General features: G+C 36.7%; 1 protein-coding gene across 1 annotated transcript; it reads left to right on the forward strand.

Moving 5' to 3' along the window:
- The first annotated feature begins 12,283 nt into the window (after window positions 1-12,283).
- Window positions 12,284-14,363, forward strand: LOC127073540 (equilibrative nucleotide transporter 8). Its single transcript, XM_051014715.1, has 2 exons — window positions 12,284-12,902; window positions 13,452-14,363. The coding sequence occupies exons 1-2, from the start codon at window positions 12,413-12,415 to the stop codon at window positions 14,147-14,149; spliced, it is 1,188 nt and encodes a 395-aa protein (XP_050870672.1). The 5' UTR covers window positions 12,284-12,412; the 3' UTR covers window positions 14,150-14,363.
- Window positions 14,364-23,830: the final 9,467 nt, after the last annotated feature.

Genomic DNA, 23,830 nt, shown 5'->3' on the forward strand with positions numbered 1-23,830 from the left:
AAGCAATTGTTTATTGATGACAATCAAAGTATCACAAGGGAAGAGATGATTACCATTTAACTACCATATGTCTATTTAGAAGCACTTAGTAACTAGTAACTAATCTCAACTAGTAAGTAACCTTAGTTACCTTTTATATGATATAAGTGATTGAATAGAATATAAATACATCGTTGTCTTTTATTTCATGGTATCAATCATAACTAATTTCTTTCTCTAAAATAAACCATTCTATATGCATTGTCGCTGGCTTTCTCTGCGACCGTCGGAACATCCGTCGCGTCGTCCTTCCAGCACCGCCGCATCAGCATCCTTGTGATTCTTCTCTCGCGCCTCGATAACCACCGTGAGATATCTCTCTCTCTCTCTCTATATATATATATATATATATATATATATATATATATATAGAGAGAGAGAGAGAGAGAGAGAGACACGTAAATTAAGGATGCAGGATTGGAAGAAGGTTATCAATGTGTGTGTGTGTGATAGATAGATAGATAAATAGAGAGAGAGAATATATATATATATATATATATATATATATATATATATATATATATATATATATATATATATATATATATATATATATATATATATATATATATATATATATATATATATATATATATATCACACACACACATTGATAACCTTCTTCCAATCCTGCATCCTTAATTTACGTCTCTCTCTCTCTCTCTCTCTCTATATATATATATATATATATATATATATATATATATATATATATCTTTCACGTGTGCGCGCACACACACACACACACCACACACATGCACACGCGCGCGGACGCATTCACACCGATAACCTTCTTCCGATCATGCATCCTCAGTTTACATCTCTCTCTCTCTCTCTCTCCCACATGCGATGTCTGAGTCCGATCACAATGATAACAACACCAACAACAGAACCACCTCTCCTGGAAATCGTGATACCGACAAGGAGACAAATGTTTCTCCCTCATAGGCAGTCTCAAAGATGGAGTTTCATCCCGCTCTCGATGTTTTAAACATAAAGAACAACATTCTTATTGTTCTTAATATTGAGAAATATCTATATGAGACATGGGTCGAGCTCTTCCTCATCCATGCACGCTCTCATTGGGTTCTACATCATATTGTTCCCTCTAAGGAAAAGAACCCACCGACATATACCTCTATTACCGAGTATGAACGGTGGACTATCCTTGACTATACCATTCTTTAATGGATATATTCCAAAATTTCCACTGACGTACTGACCACCATCTTGGAACCAAAATCCACTTCTATGGAAGCCTGGAATCGTTTGGCTAACATTTTATAAGACAATCAGAATGCTCGTGCTGTCACTTTTGAGCAAGAGTTCTATAACACCTGCATGGAAGATTTTCCTAACGTGTATGCTTACTATAAACATCTTAAGATGTTCTCTAACCATTTGAGGAATTTTGTATCTTCTTTCAACAACCATCGTCCGGTTTTTCAACTTATATCATGTTTTCTAGAAGTTATCGCAGTGTTACTACATTGATACGTATGAGTAATCCTCTCCCTACCTTCTATCAAGACCACTCCATGCTCACTTTGGAAGAAGCTGGTATGGCTAAAATGACTAGCACCGCTCATTCTTCTATGCACACCACTCAAATGCAACTTTCTGAAGACACCTCTCAACGTGGGAATCGTGCTTTCTCTTGTGGCAATTAGGGCCGATGCGGGAAGAGTGGTAGCCTTTGTGGTTCTCTGGCTGAAGCTCTCATTCCCTCCATCATGGTCCTCTCCTCCTTGGCAGCAGCAACAACAGTACTCAGCCTGTAAACCATGGGTGGACTCCGCCACTATGGGATATGCCTCCACTCCCGTATCCCACCTCTCAATAGTCAGACCCTACCGGTCCTTCAAAACATCCAGGAATTCTAGGACAACATCCTCAGGCATATGCAACTACTACATCATCTCAGACACTGACAAACATTGAGGCTGCTATGCGCACCACGTCTCTCCACACTCTTGACAATTAGTGGTACCTGGATACCGACACAACATTTCACACGACATCATCACAAGGTAATCTTTCGTCTTATTCACTTTTAAGTAATTAAAATCAAAAATTTATTATTGGCAGTGGGCACGGAATTCTAATTCACGTCACCACACATACACAAATAACCACCTATCACCAACCTCTTCACTTAAACAATGTCCTGCATGCCCCAAAAACTATTAAATATTTAATTTATGTGAGACGTCTCACCATTGACAATAATGTATTTGTTTCCTTTTACCCTTTTGGTTTAATTGTATCTAATTTTTAGAAGGGATCCCTCTCATGAGATGTGACAAACATGGCGATCTATATCATGTCACCACTCCCCTTGGTTTTTTTGGTCTTACGCCTAGTCTCTGGCACAATCGTCTTAGTCACCCTGGCGTGTCTGTTTAAATTTTCCTTCACAATAATAAGTTCATATGTTATGAACCTTTTAATTCTCCTGTTATTTGTGACTCTTGTGTTTTAGGCAAACAGATTAAATTGCCATTTTCTAATTCTCAAACTACAACTTTGATGTCATTTGATATTTTATATAGTGATTTATGGACGTCTCAAATTTTAAGTTCTGCTGGTCATAAATATTGTATACTATTTTTGGATGATTTCACAAATTTCTTGTGGGCCTTTCCTGTTAGCAGAAAATCTCAAGTATTTGAAACGTTCAAGTCACTCACAAAACATATTCAGACACAATTTTTGCAAACTGTAAAATCTTTTCAATATGACAATGGTATTAATATAATAATGAGCTGTTTCAAAAATATTACACTGATCATGGCCTTATTTTTCATTTCTCTTGTCCCCGCACATCCTCACAAAATGAGAAAGTGGAACGTAAAATAAGAACCATTAATAATATGATATGCACTATGCTAGCTCATTCTTTCGTTCCCACATCGTTTTGGCATGATGCCCTTCTCATGGAAACTTACCTTTTAAATATTCTTCCTATAAAACACTTCAAAATCAGTCACTAACACAACTATTATATCAACGAAATCCCACTTACACACATTTACGAGTTTTTGATTGTCCATGTTATCCTTTATTCCAGTCCTTTAACATTCATAAGTTATAACCTCGGTCTACCCCGTGTGTCTTCTTAGGTTATCCTCTGAATCATAGAGGCTACAATTGTTATAATTTGTCAAACCTAAAATTAATAATTTAGAGGCATGTTATATTTTATGAAACTCAATTTCCCTTCACCAAGATACACTTAATTTCCCCTCACTCATATAACTTCCTATATGAAGACCTACACCCTTACCTGGAACATCAGTGGCAAAATCAAATATCACCACCTGTTGCACATACCAAACCAACACTAGCAACCACATTTGACCAGTCACCCTCACCCATAAACCAGCAATCACTATCTCATAACTCCCCGATCAACTCGCCCACTACAACCTTTTCTCCTTCACCATCACCAACCCAACCACCTCCACCTCCACCTATTTCAACCATCTCCACTCGTAGCATGAAAGGAATTGTTAAAACCCACAAGATATTTAGCTTATGAGTCTGTCAACCTGACCAAACCATCTCTCCCATACCTAAAAATCCCAAACTAGCCTTATCCGATCAGATTTGGAAATTCGTAATGTAATACGAATTGGATGCTTTTATTAGAAATAAGATGTGGGGTTTAGCTCCTCGTCCTTTTGATTCTAATATTATTCTATCTATGTGGATTTTTAGGTATAAGGCTCGTCTTGTAGGTGATGACAGGTCACAGGTTGCAAGTATGGATTGTGATGAAGCTTTCAGTCATGTGGTGAAATCAGCTACCACTCGCACAGTGTTTACCATTTCTCTATCAAAATCATGGCCCATTCATCAAGGTGATGTACATAATACATTTTTACTTGGTTATCTTCATGGTACTATTTATATGCATCAACCATTGGGTTTCCATGACCCTCATCATCCAGATTATGAATGTCGTCTAAAGAAGTCCCTTTATAGTCTCAAGAAAGCGCCCATAGCATGGTACAAACGCTTTACTAAATATGTCGCCAAAATTGGTTTCCACCATAGCACATCATACTACTCCCTCTTCATATGTCGATCAAATTCCGACATGACCTACATTCTTCTATAAATACACGACATCATCCTTATCACCTTTACTCATGCCCTTTGCAAATCAATTATGTCACTCTTAGAAAATGAGTTTGCGATGAAGGAATTGGGTCTCTGGTTTATTTTTTGGGTATTGATGTATCTCATCATCCCAGTGCCATATTTTGCAGTCAAAGCACTTATGCCTCAGAAATCATCGAACATGGTGGCATGGCATCCTGCAAATCGTCTGTCACTCTTGTTGAAACCATGCAAAAACTTAACACCTCCTATGGAACGCCTTATAAGGGCCCCTTTTTATATCAGAGTCTTGCAGGGGCTTGCTTTACAGTGTCTCACATTCACTCGACTTGACATATCGTATGCAGTTCAGCAAGTTTGTCTACACATGCATTCACCTCGCACGGAACACATGCTTGCTCTCAAGCGCATTATGCGATATGTTTAGGGTACAATACATCTTTGATTGCATTTATTATCATCTCCCATTTCATAGCTTATCTCCTACACTAACATTGATTAAGGTGGATGTCTAGACACTAGATGTTCCACATCTGGCTACTGCGTCTTTCTAGGTGACAACCTTATTTGTTGGTCTTCCAAAAAGGCAACCAACTCTCTCTTGTTCTAGTATTGAAGTCGAATATAGAGGTGTTGTTAATCTTGTGTCTGAGCCGTGTTGGATTTATAATTTTCTTATGGAGCTCCATTTTCCTATTCCTCTGACCACTTTAGTGTATTGTGACAATGTTAATGCCATATATCTCTTTGGTAATCATGTGCATCATTAGTGTACCAAGCATATTTAGATGGACATTCATTTTGTTCGAGAAAAAGTAGCTCGTGGTCAGGCGTGTGTTCTTCATATTCTATTTGATGATTTTTGGACTACTCAAAGCATATGTGAACCTCCCGCTTCGACGGGGGGATGTGATAGAATAGATTATTATTGTTATAATGAGTCATAATTAGTTTACTATAATTAGAATATTTTGTCCCTGTAATTATGGTGTATCCTAAGTAGACGTTTGATCAAATGATGTATATAAATATATTGTATTTATTAAATTGTAATTCCTTGTGCCGAAGCAGGTTGCTCGATAGAACAAGGAAGTGTCGAACCACCTAGTATGTTGAGTTGTGTTAGTGTGTCGAAGTGTCGAAACATGTTACTTCACACAGGATTTCGACTTATGCCTATTTTAGTAGTCTTAGCTATTTTGGGCTTTTATAATTTTGGGCTTTTGCTTGAGGTCCAAGTTAACCTAAATCTATAAATAGAGGGAGAAACCCTTATTTTTGTAATGAAGTGAAAATGGTATTCATAACATTGTAATTCACAGTATTTTGCAGTTGCAAAGTGAATAAGAAGTTTTGCACAGTTCGTGGGCAGAGAGAAACTCTGCAGAATTTTAATTCTTCTTCTCCTTCATCTTTCTTTACCTTCTTTCTTTTTCCATTGTTCTTCTATTTTTATTGTTATTATGTGGGTGATAACAATCTTGTTCATCAAGATTGATTAAAATTCTCCATAGGTTTGGGGGGATTTCCAACATCTAGTATCAAGAGCTCCGGTTAATCGATTCGTGGGAAGAAAATCACCATGGCAATGAATCATCCAAACGGGCATTTTCCAGTAAATCTTCTGATTCTCAAGAACAACAATTATGAGAATTGGTGCAAGCAGATAAAGGTTATGTTATGTTATCAAGATCTTTTGGATCTTATGAAGGAAGGAGTAACAACGCTTGTAGAAGCTGCGACAGATCAAGAAAAGGTTGCACATAAAGAATTAAAGAAGAAAGATTATAAAGCTCTCTTTATAATCCACCAATGTGTTGATGCATATAACTTTGAAATGGTTAGTGATGCAGAGTCAGCGAAAGAAGCATGGGAAATTCTAGACAAATCGTTTGGAAGTGCGGAGAAGGTGAAAGAGGTGAGGTTACAAACTCGCAAAATAACGTATGAATTGCTTCAGATGGAAGACAATGAAAGCATAACCGATTTCTTCACCAAGGTTATGAAACTGGTGAATCAAATGAAGGTATGTGGAGAAGTGTTGACATCAAGATCTGTTGTTGGAAAGATCTTGAGGTCGTTATCTCCAAAGCTCGACCACGTGGTAGTAGCCATAGAAGAGTCGAAAGATTTGTCAAAACTAACAATGGAAGAGCTTCAAGGGATGCTTGAATTTCATGAACAAAGAATAGCTGAAAGAGCTGCAGGAAAGTCGAAGAGTGATATGGCTTTGCAGGCTCAATCAGAAAAAGAAAGAAAAGGCAAAGGAAGTTGGAATTGCAACAAAGACAAAGGAGGCTACAACAATTCGACTGGTCGAAATCAATAAGAAGGAAACTTGTCGAATCAAAGAAAAACCTGGAACCAAGGCAACCAAAGAGGTGGCGTTGCAGGTAGAGGAAGAGGTGGTGGTCAAAAGCCAGAAAAGAGTCACATTCAGTGTTACCATTGTCAGAAGTATGGTCACTATTCTAGTGATTGTCCAAAAAAGCATAAGAAACAAGAAACTTATGCAAAGCTGGTGAAACATGAAGAAAAAGAAATGTTGTTGATGGTTACAACAAGATATGAAGAGATATTCAAGGACCAGTGGTACTTGGACTCAGGATGCTCATCACACATGTCTGGAAGGAAAGATTGGTTTGTCAAAATAAAGCCCTCAATGAAGAACATGGTGAAATTTTAAAACGACAACACTCTTGCAGCTGAAGGTGTTGGTGATGTTCTGATTATGAGGAAAGATGGTAAGATGTCCGTAATTTCAAATGTGTTATATATACCAGGCATGAAGAGTAATTTTCTTAGCATAGGGAAATTAGTCGAAAAGAACTACAAGGTCTCGATTGAAGACAAGATGATGAGAGTTCTCGACTCAAATGGAAGGTTGATCTTGAAGGATCCAATGTCCCAGAATAAAACCTTCAAGGTTGAACTAAATGTGATGAGGCATAAGTGCCTTGCAACAGCAGCCAGCATAGATGAATGGGTATGGCACTATAGACTTGGCCATCTTAATTTCAAAGACATCAGAGATTTGAAGAGAAGAAATATGGTTTCAGGATTACCAGAAATTGACATTCCAAATGAAGTGAGTGAAGAATGCGTGTAGGAGAAGCAGCATAAGAACATCTTCAGTAAGGATGCAGGAAGCAAGTCAAAGATGATTCTTGAAGTCATATACTATGATGTATCTGGTCCTCTCCAGGTGGATTTTATTGGAGGTAACAAATACTTTCTTACATTCATATATGATTTTAGTCAAAAATTATGGTCTTACCTGATCAAGAAGAAAATTGAAGTGATCGAGGTATTTGCCAAGTTTAAATCTATGCTCAAAAGACAGAGCAATCGAAAGATCAAGATTTTGAGGACTGATGATGGTGGAGAATATGTGTCGAAATATTTCGATACATTATGTGCGAAAGAAGGGATTGTGCATGAGGTGGTGTCACCCTACACTCCACAGTAGAATGGAGTCGCAGAAAGGAAGAATAGAACCATCATGAATATGGTTAGAAGTATGTTGAAAGGAAAACATTTACCCAAAGAATCATGGGGAGAAGTTGTGTCGACTGCGACATATATCCTGAACAAATGTCCGACGAAGAAGCTAGAAGGAATCACTCCATAAGAATGTTGGTCTGGTGTCAAGCCTAGCTTGAGTCATCTGAGGGTGTTTGGATCTATAGCACATAGACATGTGCAGTTGAGAAGAAAACTTGATGACAAGTCGAGTCAGATGATCCTGATAGGATATCATTCGACTGGAGGATACAAGTTGTTCGACCCAGTGAATAAGCAAGTAGTGATCAGCAGGGATGTGATCATAGATAAGCTTAAGGAGTGGGATTGGACTGAGAATATCAAGAAAGGTTCAGTGAGAATCTTTTGTGATGAACTAGCTAGTGAAGTCGAAAGAGAAGTTCGATAGGAAGAAGTCAGAGGTAAAGCAGGCCCGAGCAGACCTCAAAGAATAAGACGCATGCCTGCAAGGTTGCAAGAATGTTTGATTACATCAGATGATGTGATCGATGAAGAAGGTGAGCTGGTACATCATGCTTTCTACGCAGATGTCGAACCTGTCAATGCAGCTGAGGCATTGAAAGATTCGAAGTGGATGAAAGTAATGGACGAAGAACTGAAGTCAATCAAAGTCAACAACACTTGGTCACTTGTCAAATTTACCCAAGACAAGAAGGCAATCGATGTGAAGTGGGTATGCAAGGTGAATTTGAATCCCAGAGGAGAAGTGACTCGACACAAGGCGAGGCTTGTGGTGAAAGGATTTCTTCAGAAAGAAGGAATCGACTTTAATGAAGTTTTTGCACCTGTTGCTAGGATCAAAACAATCAGGTTGGTTGTTGGTCTAGCAAACATGAACAACTGGAAGATGTGTCAAATGGATGTGAAATGTGCATTCCTTAATGGCCCTTAGAAGAAGAAGTTTATGTTGCACAACCAGCTGGGTTTGCAAAACAAGGCGAAGAAAGAAAAGTGTACAGGCTGCATAAAGCCCTGTACAAACTTAAACAAGCTCCAAAAGCTTGGAACAAGAAGATAAATGGCTTTCTAAGGGAGAAGGAATTTGTGAAGTGCACAAGTGAACATGGAGTATATGTAAGAAGAAGCAAGAGTGAATTGCTTATACTATGTCTCTATGTCGATGATCTGTTGATAACAGATAGCTGCAAGAAAGAGATCAAAGACTTCAGAGGTGATTTCAACAAGGAATTCGAAATGTCAGATTTGGGTGACATTTCATATTTCCTTGGCATCGAATTCTACAAGAGTGGTAGAGGTTTGATGATGCATAAAAGAAGGTATGCAGGAGAAATACTCAAGAGATTTGAGATGCAAGATTGCAACCCAACTTCGACTCCAGCTGAGCCCAGATTACAACTATCGAAAGATTCAAATGAAGATGATGTCGAACCAACCCAATATAGAAGACTTATTGGGTCACTTCGATACCTGTGTCACACAAGACCCGACTTAGCATACAGTGTAGGTATGGTGAGTAGGTTCATGCAAAAGCCAAAGGTATCGCATCTAGCAGCGGCGAAGAGGATACTAAGGTATCTGAAAGGAACTCTCAAATATGGCATTTTATTTCCTACAATTGATAAAGGAAAAGAATGAAAATTAGTGGGATACACCGACTCAAGTTGGTGTAGCGATGCTGAGGATCGAAAATCCACAACTGGCTATGTGTTTATGCTAGGTGGTGCACCAGTTGCTTGGAGTTCGAGAAAGGAACCAGTAGTGCCATTATCGTCGTGCGAAGCAGAATACATAAATCCTTCTCTTTGTGTATGTCAAGCAACGTGGATGGTGAATCTGGTCGAAGAGATAACAGCGAAGAGTCATGGAGCAATTACTATGAAGATCGACAACATGTCAGTTATCAATCTGGCGAAGAATCCGATAGCACATGGTCGAAGCAAGCACATCGAAATGAGGTTCCATTATCTTCGAGAACATGTAGCAGATGGGAAGATGAATGTAGAACACTGTAGAACTGAGAATCAGATTGTAGACATCATGACGAAGGGAGCTCAGGTCGAAGTTTTCAAAAGATTAAGAGCTATGATGAATGTAGATAGCTTAGACACAACGAATTAGGTGGTGTGTTGAATTGTAATTCCTTGTGTCGAAGTAGGTTGCTCTACAGAACAAGGAAGTGTCGAACCATCTAGTATGTTGAGTTGTGTTAGTGTGTCGAAGTGTCGAAACATGTTGATTCACACAGGATTTCGACTTATGCCTATTTTAGTAGTGTTAACAATTTTGGGCTTTTATAGTTTTGGGTTTTGGCTTGAGGTCCAAGTTAACCTAAATCTATAAATAGAGGGAGTAACCCTTATTTTTGTAATGAAGTGAATAAAGTATTCATAACATTGTAATTCACAGTATTTTGCAGTTGCAAAGTGAATAAGAAGTTTTTCACAGTTTGTGGGCAAAGAGAAGCTCTGGAGAATTTTAATTCTTCTTCTCCTTCATCGTTCTTTACCTTCTTTCTTTCTCCATTGTTCTTCTCTTTTCGTTGTTATTGTGTGAGTGACAACAATCTTGTTCATTAAGATTGATTGAAATTCTTCATAGATTTTGGGGGATTTCCAACAATATTCACATGAATGAGAAAGACAACCAATTTCATTATCTTACGATAAGAGGTTATTAAGGTTAGTAAGCTTTTATATCAGACAAGTGTCGGACACCGACGAGTGTCAGACACAGTCTATTCTTAGAGATGTTTGTGTTTCATAGTTCATAATACAACTTAAATTTTATATCATAAACATCACTACACTTGTTAAGGTCTTAAATCGAACAATATTAATTCGAACATATATTTTTAAGTCGAAGAAGTTCTCGTCTTACAAATCAATTTTGTATACCCAAATTCTAATATCAATCCACCCATTTGATACTTTAGTCCCGCTAAATTGATGACAAATCTTATAGAAACAAATTAAAATTATTGGATCTTTCCAAATAACCATATCAATTAGTCTGGATCACAATCTCATACAGGGCACACTAAAATCTTTATGGTAAAGCTCCTCCAAACATTACCATTTTGAATGGTTGATAAATTTGAATGAGACAACTTGCACAAGCTTTACCCTTCAGAGATAGCCTCCTTTGAGAAAATCACTTTTATACTTTCTTAGATTTAGTTAAAGATTTACAATATTACCATGAATAATTATTTTTGTCATTTTCTCACCCCCAAAACTATTGATAGTTTCCAAACCAATAATAGAGTTCATGAAAAACTTGACATTGACACTTGAAAGTATCTTAGATAACGATATGCTTTTCACCTTTAGTTTCAATTAATTTCTCTGCAGCTACTGTAATTTTATGCTACATTGATTAATTACTTTATGCTAATTATACTGAAAAAAATTAACAAGAAAAAAAAATGGTAAACTTGTTGACTTGTGTGAAATAATTGCAATACATTGTAAGTACTTTTAAAGTTGAAGATTTATGTCCATCCAGTTTGTACTACACACACTGTTAGGTTAAAGTCTTGTATCAATCACTATCTATCATTGAGTACTTGTTTGCCTTCTCCATTCACTAGATGACATAAAGAAAACTCCACATACTCACTCTACTATAGAGTTGACCCAAAAAATAAAATATATTGAAGCATGTAATATTTGTTTTAAACTTTCTTTTACAATGTTGAAAAAACCCTCTTACAATCACCTTCATGAAACAATTTTGTAAGCTAGAGACACTGTTAAGGAATCTAATTAAGGTTGAATGATAAATTATTCATGGACATTAACAACACACCATCATGTGAGGATGGAAAAAAGCCTAGGATAATGGCAACTGATAATCAACATGACATGATTATTAGTCTATAACTGTTTAAATACTCTAAAACAGTATCAAATTATGCTTCAGTTAAACTGATAATCAAGCTTAAAGGGCCACTTTCATTTTTAAATAAATTGTCAGGCTTGGCATAACGAATAACGAGTCCATTAAATTGCAGCACATTATCATATTATCAATACAAAATCGTCTTTGAAAACATGCAAATCAGGTTACTGCATCAGACAAAATATTTGTCACAATTAAACTGCAGCTATTCTGTAGACGGATTTGAATTAGTATTACTTTTAAATTTGTTGTAAAGTTTTTCAACAAAGCAACTATTGTGATGAATATCAAGCATCCAATTTATGTTACCCGAGTGTAAAAGTACAGAAGATTTCAAGACAGCTTACACGTGTTTGACTGTGTCCCCAAATGGTATATCTAATTTCACCCATCCATTTTCTGTCCCCACATAGCATAATTTTTCTTCTTCATACATTAAGCATATCTATTCAACCTCCACAACCCCATCAATCACATTATTCACATCTATGTTGGAAGTTGATTTGATGGATTCATTGCGCCACGCAGTTTTGCATTTCATCCGTCTGATCTCAATTCAACGACTGAGATCATTTACAATGTATTTGTTCTTTTGTAATCTCAGTCGTTCGATCTCAAACTAACGACCGAAATCAGTTACATCAGGAAAGTGTGTGGAATCACTATTGCAGGCAGTCCTGGTCCCATATATGTGTGTGTATATATATGTATATGTATGACTGAGTGCTACAAGAGTGTCCACTATTCTCAAACTACCTCTACCATAAGTAGGATTCTCAAGATAATAACCTCTCATTAACAAGAATCCTTTTGACTAATGCTATAAGAAAGTGTAAAAAAAAAAATGGAAGCTGTTAAGGAGGTACCGAGCGAAACAAGAGACGCTTACAGAGTTACTTACATAATCCATTTCTTGCTCGGCGCAGGAAACTTACTTCCTTGGAATGCATTTATCACAGCAGTTGATTACTTTGCCTACTTATATCCAGCCAACCACATTGAAAAGGTTTTCTCCGTGGCTTACATGGTTTCATCTGTTTTCGTACTTCTTGTGATGATGAGTTGGGGAGGTTGGAGTAAAACAACACTGAGGTTGAGAATGAACTTGGGATTTTCAATGTTTGTTATGTCTCTAATGGTAGCTCCCGTCATCGATTGGGCCTCGAGTAGCACGACGATGAAAGAGAGACCGAGCGGTGCTTATGGCATGACAGTTGCAGCTGTTGTTATATGTGGTTTAGCAGATGGAGTGGTTGGTGGAAGCTTGATAGGATCAGCAGGAAAGCTTCCAAAACAGTATATGCAAGCTGTTTTTGCTGGAACTGCTTCTTCGGGTAATAACTATAAATGTTCCCTTAAAGTTCATCATGTTTATTTTACTTTTTACATTACTATATACAACCCTTAATTGAACAAATTCTAAGGAATATAAAAAACTTTTCCTAAGATGAAACATACCTGAAAGAAAACAATCTACGATTAGTGTTTTAGTCTTTTAAGTATATACAAATCTTTTGAATGTTTTAGATTCTATAACAGTGATGGATCCATAGCTACCATTATGGGGGAATTAAGAATTTGTGTTAGTATATCCCTCACTGTTGAGATAATTTGAGTGTATGTTTAGCATCAAAGTCAGTTTGCCAAAATCACGGTGAGTCGTGTGATTTTGCAGAAGCTCGAGAGTGAGCTTCTGCAAAATCACATATACTCAGCGTGACTCTGACAAACCCATAGGCTACCGAAAATTGTTCAAACTCACAATTTAACCATTGAATCAAATCTATAGTACAGTGAACTCTAGAAATAACTACTTAAACTATGGAACTAAGTTGCTGTCGAATTTTGTTCTCGTGCTAACCAAAGTCTTTTGTGGTTGACAGGTATTATAATTTCAATCTTGAGGATAATAACAAAGGCCTCACTACCTCAAACTCCAAAGGGTCTCAAAATAAGTGCTCACTTGTACTTTATGGTATCCATAGTTTTCCTTCTATGTTGCATTGTGTTTAGTAACTTGCAACACAAGTTACCTGTGATGCAGCAGTATCAACAGAGTCAACTTCAGGATAGTGCCTTATGCTCCAAGACAAAATTTTGTGCAGTGGCAGGGAAAATCAAGGGGCCGGCTTTCGGAATTTTCATAATCTACATAGTAACTCTGTCTATCTTCCCAGGATTCATCGCAGAAGATCTTGAATCCAAGGTTCTTAAAGATTGGTATCCGATAATATTGATAACAGTTTATAATTTAGCCGATCTTATGGGAAAATCATTAACTGCTTTCTATGTTCCACAATGTATCAAAAGAGCTATATGTGCTGCCACAGCAAGACTATTATTCTATCCACTTTTTATAGTTTGTCTTCATGGACCCAATTGGTTGAAAACCGAAGTTCCAATGATTGTTCTTACATTTCTACTGGGATGTACCAATGGATACCTCACTAGTGTTCTTATGATTCTAGCTCCTAAGTCAGTGCCTTTCTCGGAGTCAGAGTTGTCGGCTATTGTGATGACCGCGTTCCTCGGATTCGGGTTGGTTGGTGGTTCGGTCCTCGGCTGGTTCTGGATATTGTGAGTGTGAAGGTGTTTAGTTCAGGTGAAATAAAATGAGCAGAAGAAGAAAGTAGCATTCATTGTAGGCTCAAGTAGGTTGTTTCTATATTTGTTGTCTAATGTTTTTGAATGACAAATCATGAGAAGTGTGAACATTGTTAGAAACTTCTAGATATGTAAAATGCAATATAATGAATCCATATCTGTGATAATAGAAATAGTACACTTTGAGATCATGTTTACAAGAGTTTACACATTTCTTTGACTTTCACCTAACAACCAACTAGTCTTCAAACTTTCTATTGTTCTTGCAAACCTTCTTCTCTAATTTCTGCAATTTTCACATAAATCGAAAGTTAAACCTCTAGTGTGTGATTTGAACTACATGCATAGGAAACTTTTCTAAGTTTGTGATCTTGCATTGTGATTCGCATAAATTAAAAGTGTGATTCGAATTACTATGACCTGATAATTCAATGAAGTTCTCATAAAATGATGTGATTCAAATCATCATGAATAATCAAGTGTATGAGAAGCCAAATACATGTCTAAAATCACTTGGAGATGCATGAATCCCTAACAATGGGTGGCTGGTTCTGTAATTTTTGGGGCAACAACTCTATAATTAATATTATATGTTTTTATTTATATTTGTTGAGATATTAGATATAATCCAAGTTGAATTGTGTGGCTCAAGCTCAAAGTTAATTAGGATTTATGGTTTGTTATTTAATTTGTTATTTTACTTAGTAGTTAAATCACTTAGGTGTATATAAATACACATTTTATAATCCAGTTTTATAATTCAATTTAATTCAATAATACAATCATTATTTCTTTATTCTCTCTTTCTCTCCTCGGCCTCAAGCACTAACAAATTGGTATCTAGAGCTCTGGTTAGATTCTTGATCGTGTTTTCAAGAATCACACGTCAGAGATCGTGTTTCCAGAATCGTGGATTGTTGTTGATCAATCGCTACAAAGATGAATGGTAACGGAAATTTACCAAACTCCCTTCCAACTCTTGACGTCAAGAATTGGCTTCGATGGAGAAAACATATGCAATCTCTATTTGCCTTTCATGAAACTCTAGAAGTGGTTAATAATAGTGTTCATGCGGTTGGTGAAGATGCAACCAACGCACAAAGAGTCGCTCACAAGAATGTCAAGAAGAAGGATTACAAGGCGGCATTTTACATCCAATCGGCGGTTGATGCGGCTAATTTCGACATAATCGCTCATGGTGAATCGGCAAAGGAGGCATGGGATATTCTTGTCAAATACTATGAAGGAGGCGAGAAAGTCAAGGTTGTCAAGTTGAAAACTTTATGACAACAATATGAATTATTGTGTATAGGAGAAGACGAAAAGATTATAGGATATGTGTCTAAGGTGCAAAAACTCGTCCATCTCATGAACAATTGTGGTGAAACCCTAACTGATAAGATGATAGTTGAGAAGGTAATGTGTATGTTGACCTCTTACTTTGATCATGTTATCGTAGCTATTCAAGAATCCAACAACCTTGAAACCCTAAAACTGAAAGATTTGGTTGGTTCATTGGAAACGCATGAGATTAGGATCGTCAAAAGGAAAGGAGTTCAAGACTCGATAAGCACTACAGACTCAGTCAGGGAAGAAGAATGGTGGTTCCAACAAGTTCAAAGGCAAAATCGACAAGACTCGGGGCAAGAAGTCTTGGTCGAATCCTCACAAGAATAAGGTCGATGATAGAGCTTCTGAATCCTCGAAAAGAGGAGAAGGAAATTCCTATCAGAAAGAAAAATAAGAGGAAAAAAAGGATGTGTAGTGCTATAACTGTGAAAAGTGGGGTCACTTGACCAAGTATTGTTGGTACAGGAAAGACAGGGGATCGACAAAAGGCAAGGACGAAGTAGCGAACCTTGCACATCAAGATTCTGATGATATGGTGGTTATGGACGCAGTTGCAGATAACCATGTTGAATCCAAGATTTGGTTCCTCGACTCAGTTTTCTCGAATCACATGACTGATCAAAGAGTATGGTTAGCAGATTTCGACGAGTCGAAGAAGAGCAAGGTCAAACTTGCTGATAATAGCTCATTGCAAGTTGAAGGTACTAGAAACATAGTTATTCAAAGGAGTAATGGGGCGAAAGCCTTGATCAAATATGTACTCTATGTACCTAGACTGGAGTGAAATCTGCTAAGTGTTGGAAAACTGGTCGAAAAGGGGTTCTCAGTGGTTATGAAAGATGGAGCCTTCGAACTTTGACATCCAAAATAACTTGGTCTTGAAATCTCCTCTATCAAAGAATAGAACATTTAAGACCATGATCAGTTCAACTGAGGTACAATGTCTAAAAATAGTTGTCGATCACAAAAGTAGTTGATTATGGCATCTGAGGTTTGGCCATCTAAATTTTAGGTCACTCAATCAAGTGATCACTCAATATATGGTAACTGGTATATCAAGTCTTGAAATGCCCGACAAACTCTATGAAGGTTGTCTAGTCGGAAAGCAGTCCAGGAAGTTTTTCGTTTCAACTATGCCATTGAGATCCTCCCGCGTACTTGAAGTTGTACATTCAGATGTATGTGGTTCTTTTGAGGAGCATACCATTGATGAAAACATGTATTTTGTTTCATTTTTCGATGAGTTTAGTCGAAATTTGTGAATCTATCTGATCAAGAGAAAGGACGAAGTGTTCGAAATCTTTAAGAGATTCAAGATGCATGTCGAAAACTAGAGTGAAAAGAAGATCAAGGTTCTGTAAACAGATGGAGGTGGCGAACACTCATCCAAGATATTTGAAGAATTGTGTGAAGAACATGGTGTTGATCATGAGGTAACTTCTCCTTATACTCATCAATCTAATGGAATAGTAGAAAGAAGAAACATGACCATATTGGACATGGCGAGTGTCGCATCTCGAAAAATACGATTCCTCGCGATGGTCGCGGAAAAAATTAGTGTTCGAACAGAGTCGCCGCCGAACTTTATTTATCCCAATGAAGGAATAGGAAAATATCGATAAAACCTTTAAGAAATAGAATAATGGTCATCGCAACCATATTCGGGTTCGGGAGTGGATTACATAAGGGGAAGGTATTAGCACCCCTTACGTCCGTTGTACTCAACGGGAACCTTTTAGTTCTAATTTGTATTTCGTGTGTTAATTCATGTTTGTTTGTTATCTTTGGGTTATAAGATATTAAAAAATAGAAATGGATGAGAACCTCGGAAAGGGAAAGGGGAGGTTTTTTATTAGTGTGCTCGCGAAGATACAGCAATCTCCTGCCTACGTATCCTTATGGTATAATAAGGAAATCAGAGCATTCGTAGTTCGGGGAACTACGGTTGGTGGGTGTCTTTTATCGAACAGCTGTTTAGATCGCGTTCTAAAGGCTAAACGCTGGCTTGTCTACTCTCGGCAGAGGCTTAAGCATTGGTTTGTTGTGCACATTAGAAAGGATTAAACAATGTTCTTTCTGAACAGAGTTTTGGTCACACGGGGGTGACAAGTTGGATTAATATGTTGGATGTTTTGACTGGTTTCGATCGCACGAGGGCGAGAAAAGATAGATTGGTTGTGTTGAGATTTTTGGTTGGATGACGATTACTCGGATGGTCGAGTAAGACAACTCGTATCCTAATAAGCGGGAAAGGGAATAGAAGACTCTAGACCACTTTCTTTTTCATCTTTAATTATAGAAAGGAGTTGATAATAATTAAGGTATTTTAAATGGATGACGATTACTCGGATAATCGAGTAAGACAACTCGTATCCTAATAATCGGGAAGAGGAATAGAAGACTCTAGACCACTTTCTTTTTCATCTGAGTAATTATGAAAATAAGGTTGTATATGATTGACGTATTTTAGAATAAACGACAAATGCTCGAACGACTAAGTAAGACAACTCATGTCCAAGCATTTGAGAAGAGGAATTGAAAACTCAAGACCATCTCCCTTTTCGTATAGTTCGTTATGAAAATGATTTGATTAAATTGTATGTTTGTAAAAATGACAATTGTTCGACTGACCGAGTAAGAGAACTCGTGTTCAAACAACTGAGGAGTGAAATTGAAAACTCAAAGTCAACTCCCTTTTCATTTAGCTCATTGTGAAAATATTTCAATTTAATCGGGTTTAGGAAGTTTGTAGAGGAACGATAATAACTTGACTAACCAAGTAAGAGAACTTGTATTCAAATAGTCGTGGAGAAAAAATTGAAGACTCAAAGTTATCTCCCTTTCGGTTTCTTGTTACAAAAATGATTCGGTTTGATTGTGTTTATGTTTAAGCGGATAAAAATGACAATTATTTGACTAACCAAGTAAGAGAACTCGTATTCAAATAATCGAGAAGAGGAGTTGAAAACTCAAAACCATCCCCCTTTTCACATTTTTATTTATTGTAAGAATGTTTTGATTTAATAATGCTTAAGTGGGTTTAGAAATGACGATTATTCGACTAACCGAATAAGAGAACTCGTATTCGAATAATCGAGGAGAGGAGTTGAAAACTCAAAACCATCCCTTTTTTTATTTCCAAATGAAATGGTATTTAATTGTGATTTAGGTAATTTAATTTAATTTAAATAAAATACTCGGCGTTGGATCAAGATTTTTGCACGTTGAAAAGATTCACTTTAAGTCATCATGTTACTTAACAATTTAATTATAAAGATGATCTAAAGAGCATGATTAAAGTATGATTCACAATTAGTATGGAAACAAAGATATGTGATTATTTAATTAACCAGGAAATAAAGTAACTACTTAAGATTTAAACAAATTACAACAAAATAAAGTAATTGAGAGATGACTATCATAATTGATTTATCACACCATTTAATCCAATCGTTAATGATGTTAATAAAACTTAATTAGAGAATTTAATTAACTAAAACTAATGAATGGAATGCAGAAAGACACTCTTAACTTTGTAGGCTTAAGGCTCAAATAAGCTTGACAAACTCCCACAAAAGAAATTAAGTCTAATTTTTCAATAAAGGTAGTAATGGATAAACAATGATAATAATAACAATGAGAAACATAAAGCAGAACCCAAAAATCCACATTCAGTTTTTTTAAAGACTGTCCTCTATGAACATACATTTTTTAATTCCCAATAACAAATCTCACAAACAAATTGAGAAGTAAAAAATAAAAAAAAATAAACACATCACAAAGTGAGTTAAAATAAGAGGAGGAATGTGCTAAGTAACAATCACCACATAAGCCAACGAATATTGTCCACACAAAATCCAATTGCATTATATCATGTTACTGCATTACCATAAGGAGCTTACCAAATTACAAGCTACTTTACCAAGCATTGTCTAACAATAACAACAACTTTAATTTAGAAAAAAAGAATCAATCAGCATATCCCACAAGATGATCAATGGATAATAATTCATAATTACAATCGAATAACAATCACATGATAATTATTTGCAATTTCGAAAAAGAACATTATATTGAATCCTAAGAAAATGTTTCGACATGATAAAAATAATTATTAATAAGTTTCAGCAACTTAGTAACTCATCCACTTAATTTAACATGAACATGAGTCATAAAATGATATTATTAACACCAGAAGTCATTTCAACAAAGCTTGAACACTCACAATTATAATTCAACATTTAATGAATGTAAAATCTGCAATAGAAACCGACACGCCATTAAAACTTAATTTGATCAACATCTTAAATTGGTGTTTGGAGCAGAAATACATATGATAGTTTAGACATTTAAACTTATATATCTATCCTTTAAAACGCAAACAACCTTTAACAACACCACACAGTAAGGCATATTCCAATTAAACTCGGTTCAATAATGAAACAAACCAAACTCAGCAAAAGCGAACCAGAAATTTGATTTAGAACACGAATTGGCTCCAAAGACAGCACAGTTTTAAGCAGAAACTCAGAATCGAAATATTACCCCCATGAAGAGCGCTCACGGTTATTGTTCTTGCGCAGTTAGGACCGAATGGACTTTGGCAATGTTTGTAACCCGTCCAAAGCTGAATACAGATCCTGATTCAAGCTAGCAACAACGGCGAGCGGTAATGAGCTGCAAAATCAAACAAAAAAACAATCCGGTAACGTAAAGGCGAGATTAAAACAGTTCCGTTGTTAACGTCGAACTAATGGTGTATGAGTGGCGGCGGAGAGTTGCGGACGCGCGTTGAGTAACGACGGAGGACGGTTGGTGATGTAAGGGTTTACTGACGGCGGTCGTTGAAGACGGTGAATCGCATTTTCATGGTGGAGTTTCTGGTACGGTGTTTGAGGGAACGAAGAAGAAGGAGGTCGCTCGGCGGTCGGAGAGGGTGTTGGTGGAAGATGAAGAGCGAAATGAAGTTGAGGTGAAGGAATATGGATCGGAGGTGGTTAATGGAGGATGAAGGGTGATGGTTGGTGCGCCGGCGATTCTAGGGAGGATGTGTGGATCTGGAAAGAAGAAGATGATTTTCTCCTCTTTCCTCCTTTGCTTTTTCGTTACCCAGAGAAAAAGATCAAATTGAGAGAGAGACTCTCGTGAGTGAGTGTGATTGGTGATTCCGTCTTTTTTTCAGTGAAGGGTGAGAGTATAGAGGTAAATAAATGAGTGTGAGGAGAGAGATAAATTCTTTTATTTTTTATTTTTTATGTAACCGTTGAGGGATAGATCCGTTGGTACCAACTGGCAGTTTTAGAATAGAAGGGATGCAATGTGCTAGCTGTCAATAATTCTTTAGACCAACCTATTTTATTATTATTTCTATTAGTATGTTTAAGTAAAAAACAAATAATAATAAAAAAGAGTTTAGGAATAGATTCAAAACCAAATAAGATAATCTCAAAATAATTGCTTATTTATTTTTATTTAGTTTTATTGATTATTTTGAAAATAAAAATGACTGAATGCAACTAAAAATATCGGGCAAAAAAGTGTTTGAAAAATCAAATCGGATGCACTAAAATGATCAACGCAAAATATATTTATTGAAAAAATACAGCGTTTCTTCAAATTCTGAAATAAATTCGCATCGGTTAAAAAGATCAGGCGGGTCAAAATGCAATCGAAACAGTCGCTGAAAAATATAACGAGTATACCAGGTTAAACTACGTGAACCGTAGGTTAATAATACTGGCGTCTGTAATTTTAATTTTGAGACTTTTTACCCGCTGATTTTGCATGTTCTTGAGAAACGAATTAACCAATTTGTCTGTGTTTTCAATAAATTTATCCTGACTGATATTTTAGGTATTATTCATGATGAAATGCATGTTATGCGGTACAACTGATGCAAATTGAAATAAAAATCGAATTTATGAAAATTTAAAGTGGCCGGACAAAATTGGGGTATGACAGCGAGATGCATGTTGAAGCTGAAGAATTTACCAAAACCGTTATGGGATGAAGCTGTTTCGACTGTTGTTTATATATTGAACATGTGCCCTACCAAGAAGCTGAAGAACAAGGTTCCTGGAGAAGTGTGGAGCGGCAAACGACCATCAGTGAGTCGTCTGAAGGTGTTTGGCTCTATGTGTTACAAGCATGTTCCTGATACAAGAAGAAGGAAGCTTGATGACAAGAGTGAACCTATGATTCTGGTAGGATATCATAAGATTAGAGCATACAGTCTGTTCAATCCAATTAATCAAAAGATTATGATTAGTCGAGATATTGTAATTGATGAAAATTCTTCTGGGGATTGGAATTCTAGTAGTGCAATTGATAAGCCATTGATGAGTTATGATTTTGACGAGTTGAAGAATGATGTCAAAGTCGAAGATATTGTCGATATTCCAGTTGAAGTCGAAGTTGTTAAGGACATACCTGACACAGTCGAGGTCGGAGAGATTATGGCCAGCATACGTCAAAGACCTCAAATAACTAGAGCTCACCCAACAAAACTTCAAGACTATGAAGTGGTTAGTGATGATGAAGTCACAACAGATGGAGAACTAGTTCATTTTACTTTACCTGTAGGTGTTGAACCAATCAACTATAACGAGGATTTAAAGAATATGAAGTGGAAGTCTGCTATGGTCGATGAGTTACAATCATTTGAAAGAAACAACACATGGGAGTTGGTCGAATTTCTAGTACATACAAAAGCTATCGAGGTAAAGTGGGTGTTCAAGTTGAAGCACAATGTTGATGGGTTGATAGAAACACATAAGGAGATATTGGTAGCTCGAGGATTTCTTCAGCGAGTAGGACTCGACTACTTTGAAGTCTTTGCACATGTCGTAAGATTGGAAATTGTTCGACTAGTGGTAGCCTTGGCTTGTAAGCAGGGTTGGTCAACATTTCATTTAGTTGTGAAATCAGAATTTTTGAATGGGCCTTTAGATGAAGAGGTGTATGCCACATAACCTCTTGGATTTATGATTCAGGAGGAAGCAAGGAAAGTATACAAGTTGCACAAAACACTTTATGGTATCAAGCAGGCACCTAGGGCATGGAACAAGAAGATCAACTCATACTTGGTCGAACTGGAATTCGTCAAATGCAAATCTGAGTATGGTGTACATGTTCAGGTTGTGGCACAAAATATAATAATCATCTGCTTATATGTCGATGACTTGCAAATAACTGGAAATAGCTTGAAGAACTTGTCAAAGTTCAAAGAGCCGATGAAGAAGGAATTTGAAATGTCGGATATGGGAAACTTGTCATACTTTTTAGGCATGGAATTTCAATTGTAGAAGCAAGGTGTGATGCTACATCAAAGAAAGTATGTCAAGGAGATACTCAAGAGATTCAGGATGGATAATTTGATTCCTGCATCTTTGCCTATCGAACTAAATTTGAAGTTGGAGAAGCATGGAGAGGAAGACAAAGTCGATGCAACTTTGTTCAAACAAGTTATCGGATCTCTGAGATATGTGTGCAACAGTCGACCTGATATATGTTTCTCAATTAGATTAGTGAGAAGCTATATGAGTGAACCAAGGGTGTCACACATGAAGGTTGCAAGAAGAATCTTGAGATACTTAAAAGGATCGATAAACTATGGAATTTTATTTCGACGAGACTCTGAAAGAAAAGAAGTTATAGTTACTTGTTATTCGAACGATGATTGGTGTGGAGATAAGGATCGACAAGTATTTGGTTCCCCAATCTCATGGTGCTCGAGAAAGCAACATGTGATGGCATTATCATTGTGTCAGGCTGAATATATAGCAGGATCATATGATGTGTGTCAAGCAATTTGGATCAGATATGTGTTGGAAGAGATCGAGGTCGAAAAGAAGAAACCTATGGCACTGCAGATCAACAACAAGTCAACCATAAATCTTGCGAAGAATCCAGTTTTGCATGGAAAAAGTAAGCACATAGAAGCTAGATTTCACTTCTTAAGAGAAAAGGTGAATCGAGGTGAACTTGAAGTAAGGCATTGCTCAAGTGAAGCACAATTGGCCGACATTTTCATCAAAGAATTGAAGATCGACAAGTTCCTAAGGTTGAGAAAGAAATTAGGAATAGTTCAGATCGACAATGATTAGTGTGTTGCGACAACTTGGATTATAGCGGGGTATGTTGAGATATTTGATATAATCCAAGTTGAGTTATATGGCTGAAGCCCAAAGCTAATTAGAGTTTAGGGTTTGTCACTTAGTTTATTATTTTACTTAGTAGTCAAGTCACTTAAGTGTATATAAATAGACACTTTGAAATTCAGTTTTATTATTTAATTCAATTCAATAAT

This window comes from Lathyrus oleraceus, chromosome 4 (assembly GCF_024323335.1).
Source record: "Lathyrus oleraceus cultivar Zhongwan6 chromosome 4, CAAS_Psat_ZW6_1.0, whole genome shotgun sequence".
NCBI classification, from domain to species: domain Eukaryota; kingdom Viridiplantae; phylum Streptophyta; class Magnoliopsida; order Fabales; family Fabaceae; genus Lathyrus; species Lathyrus oleraceus.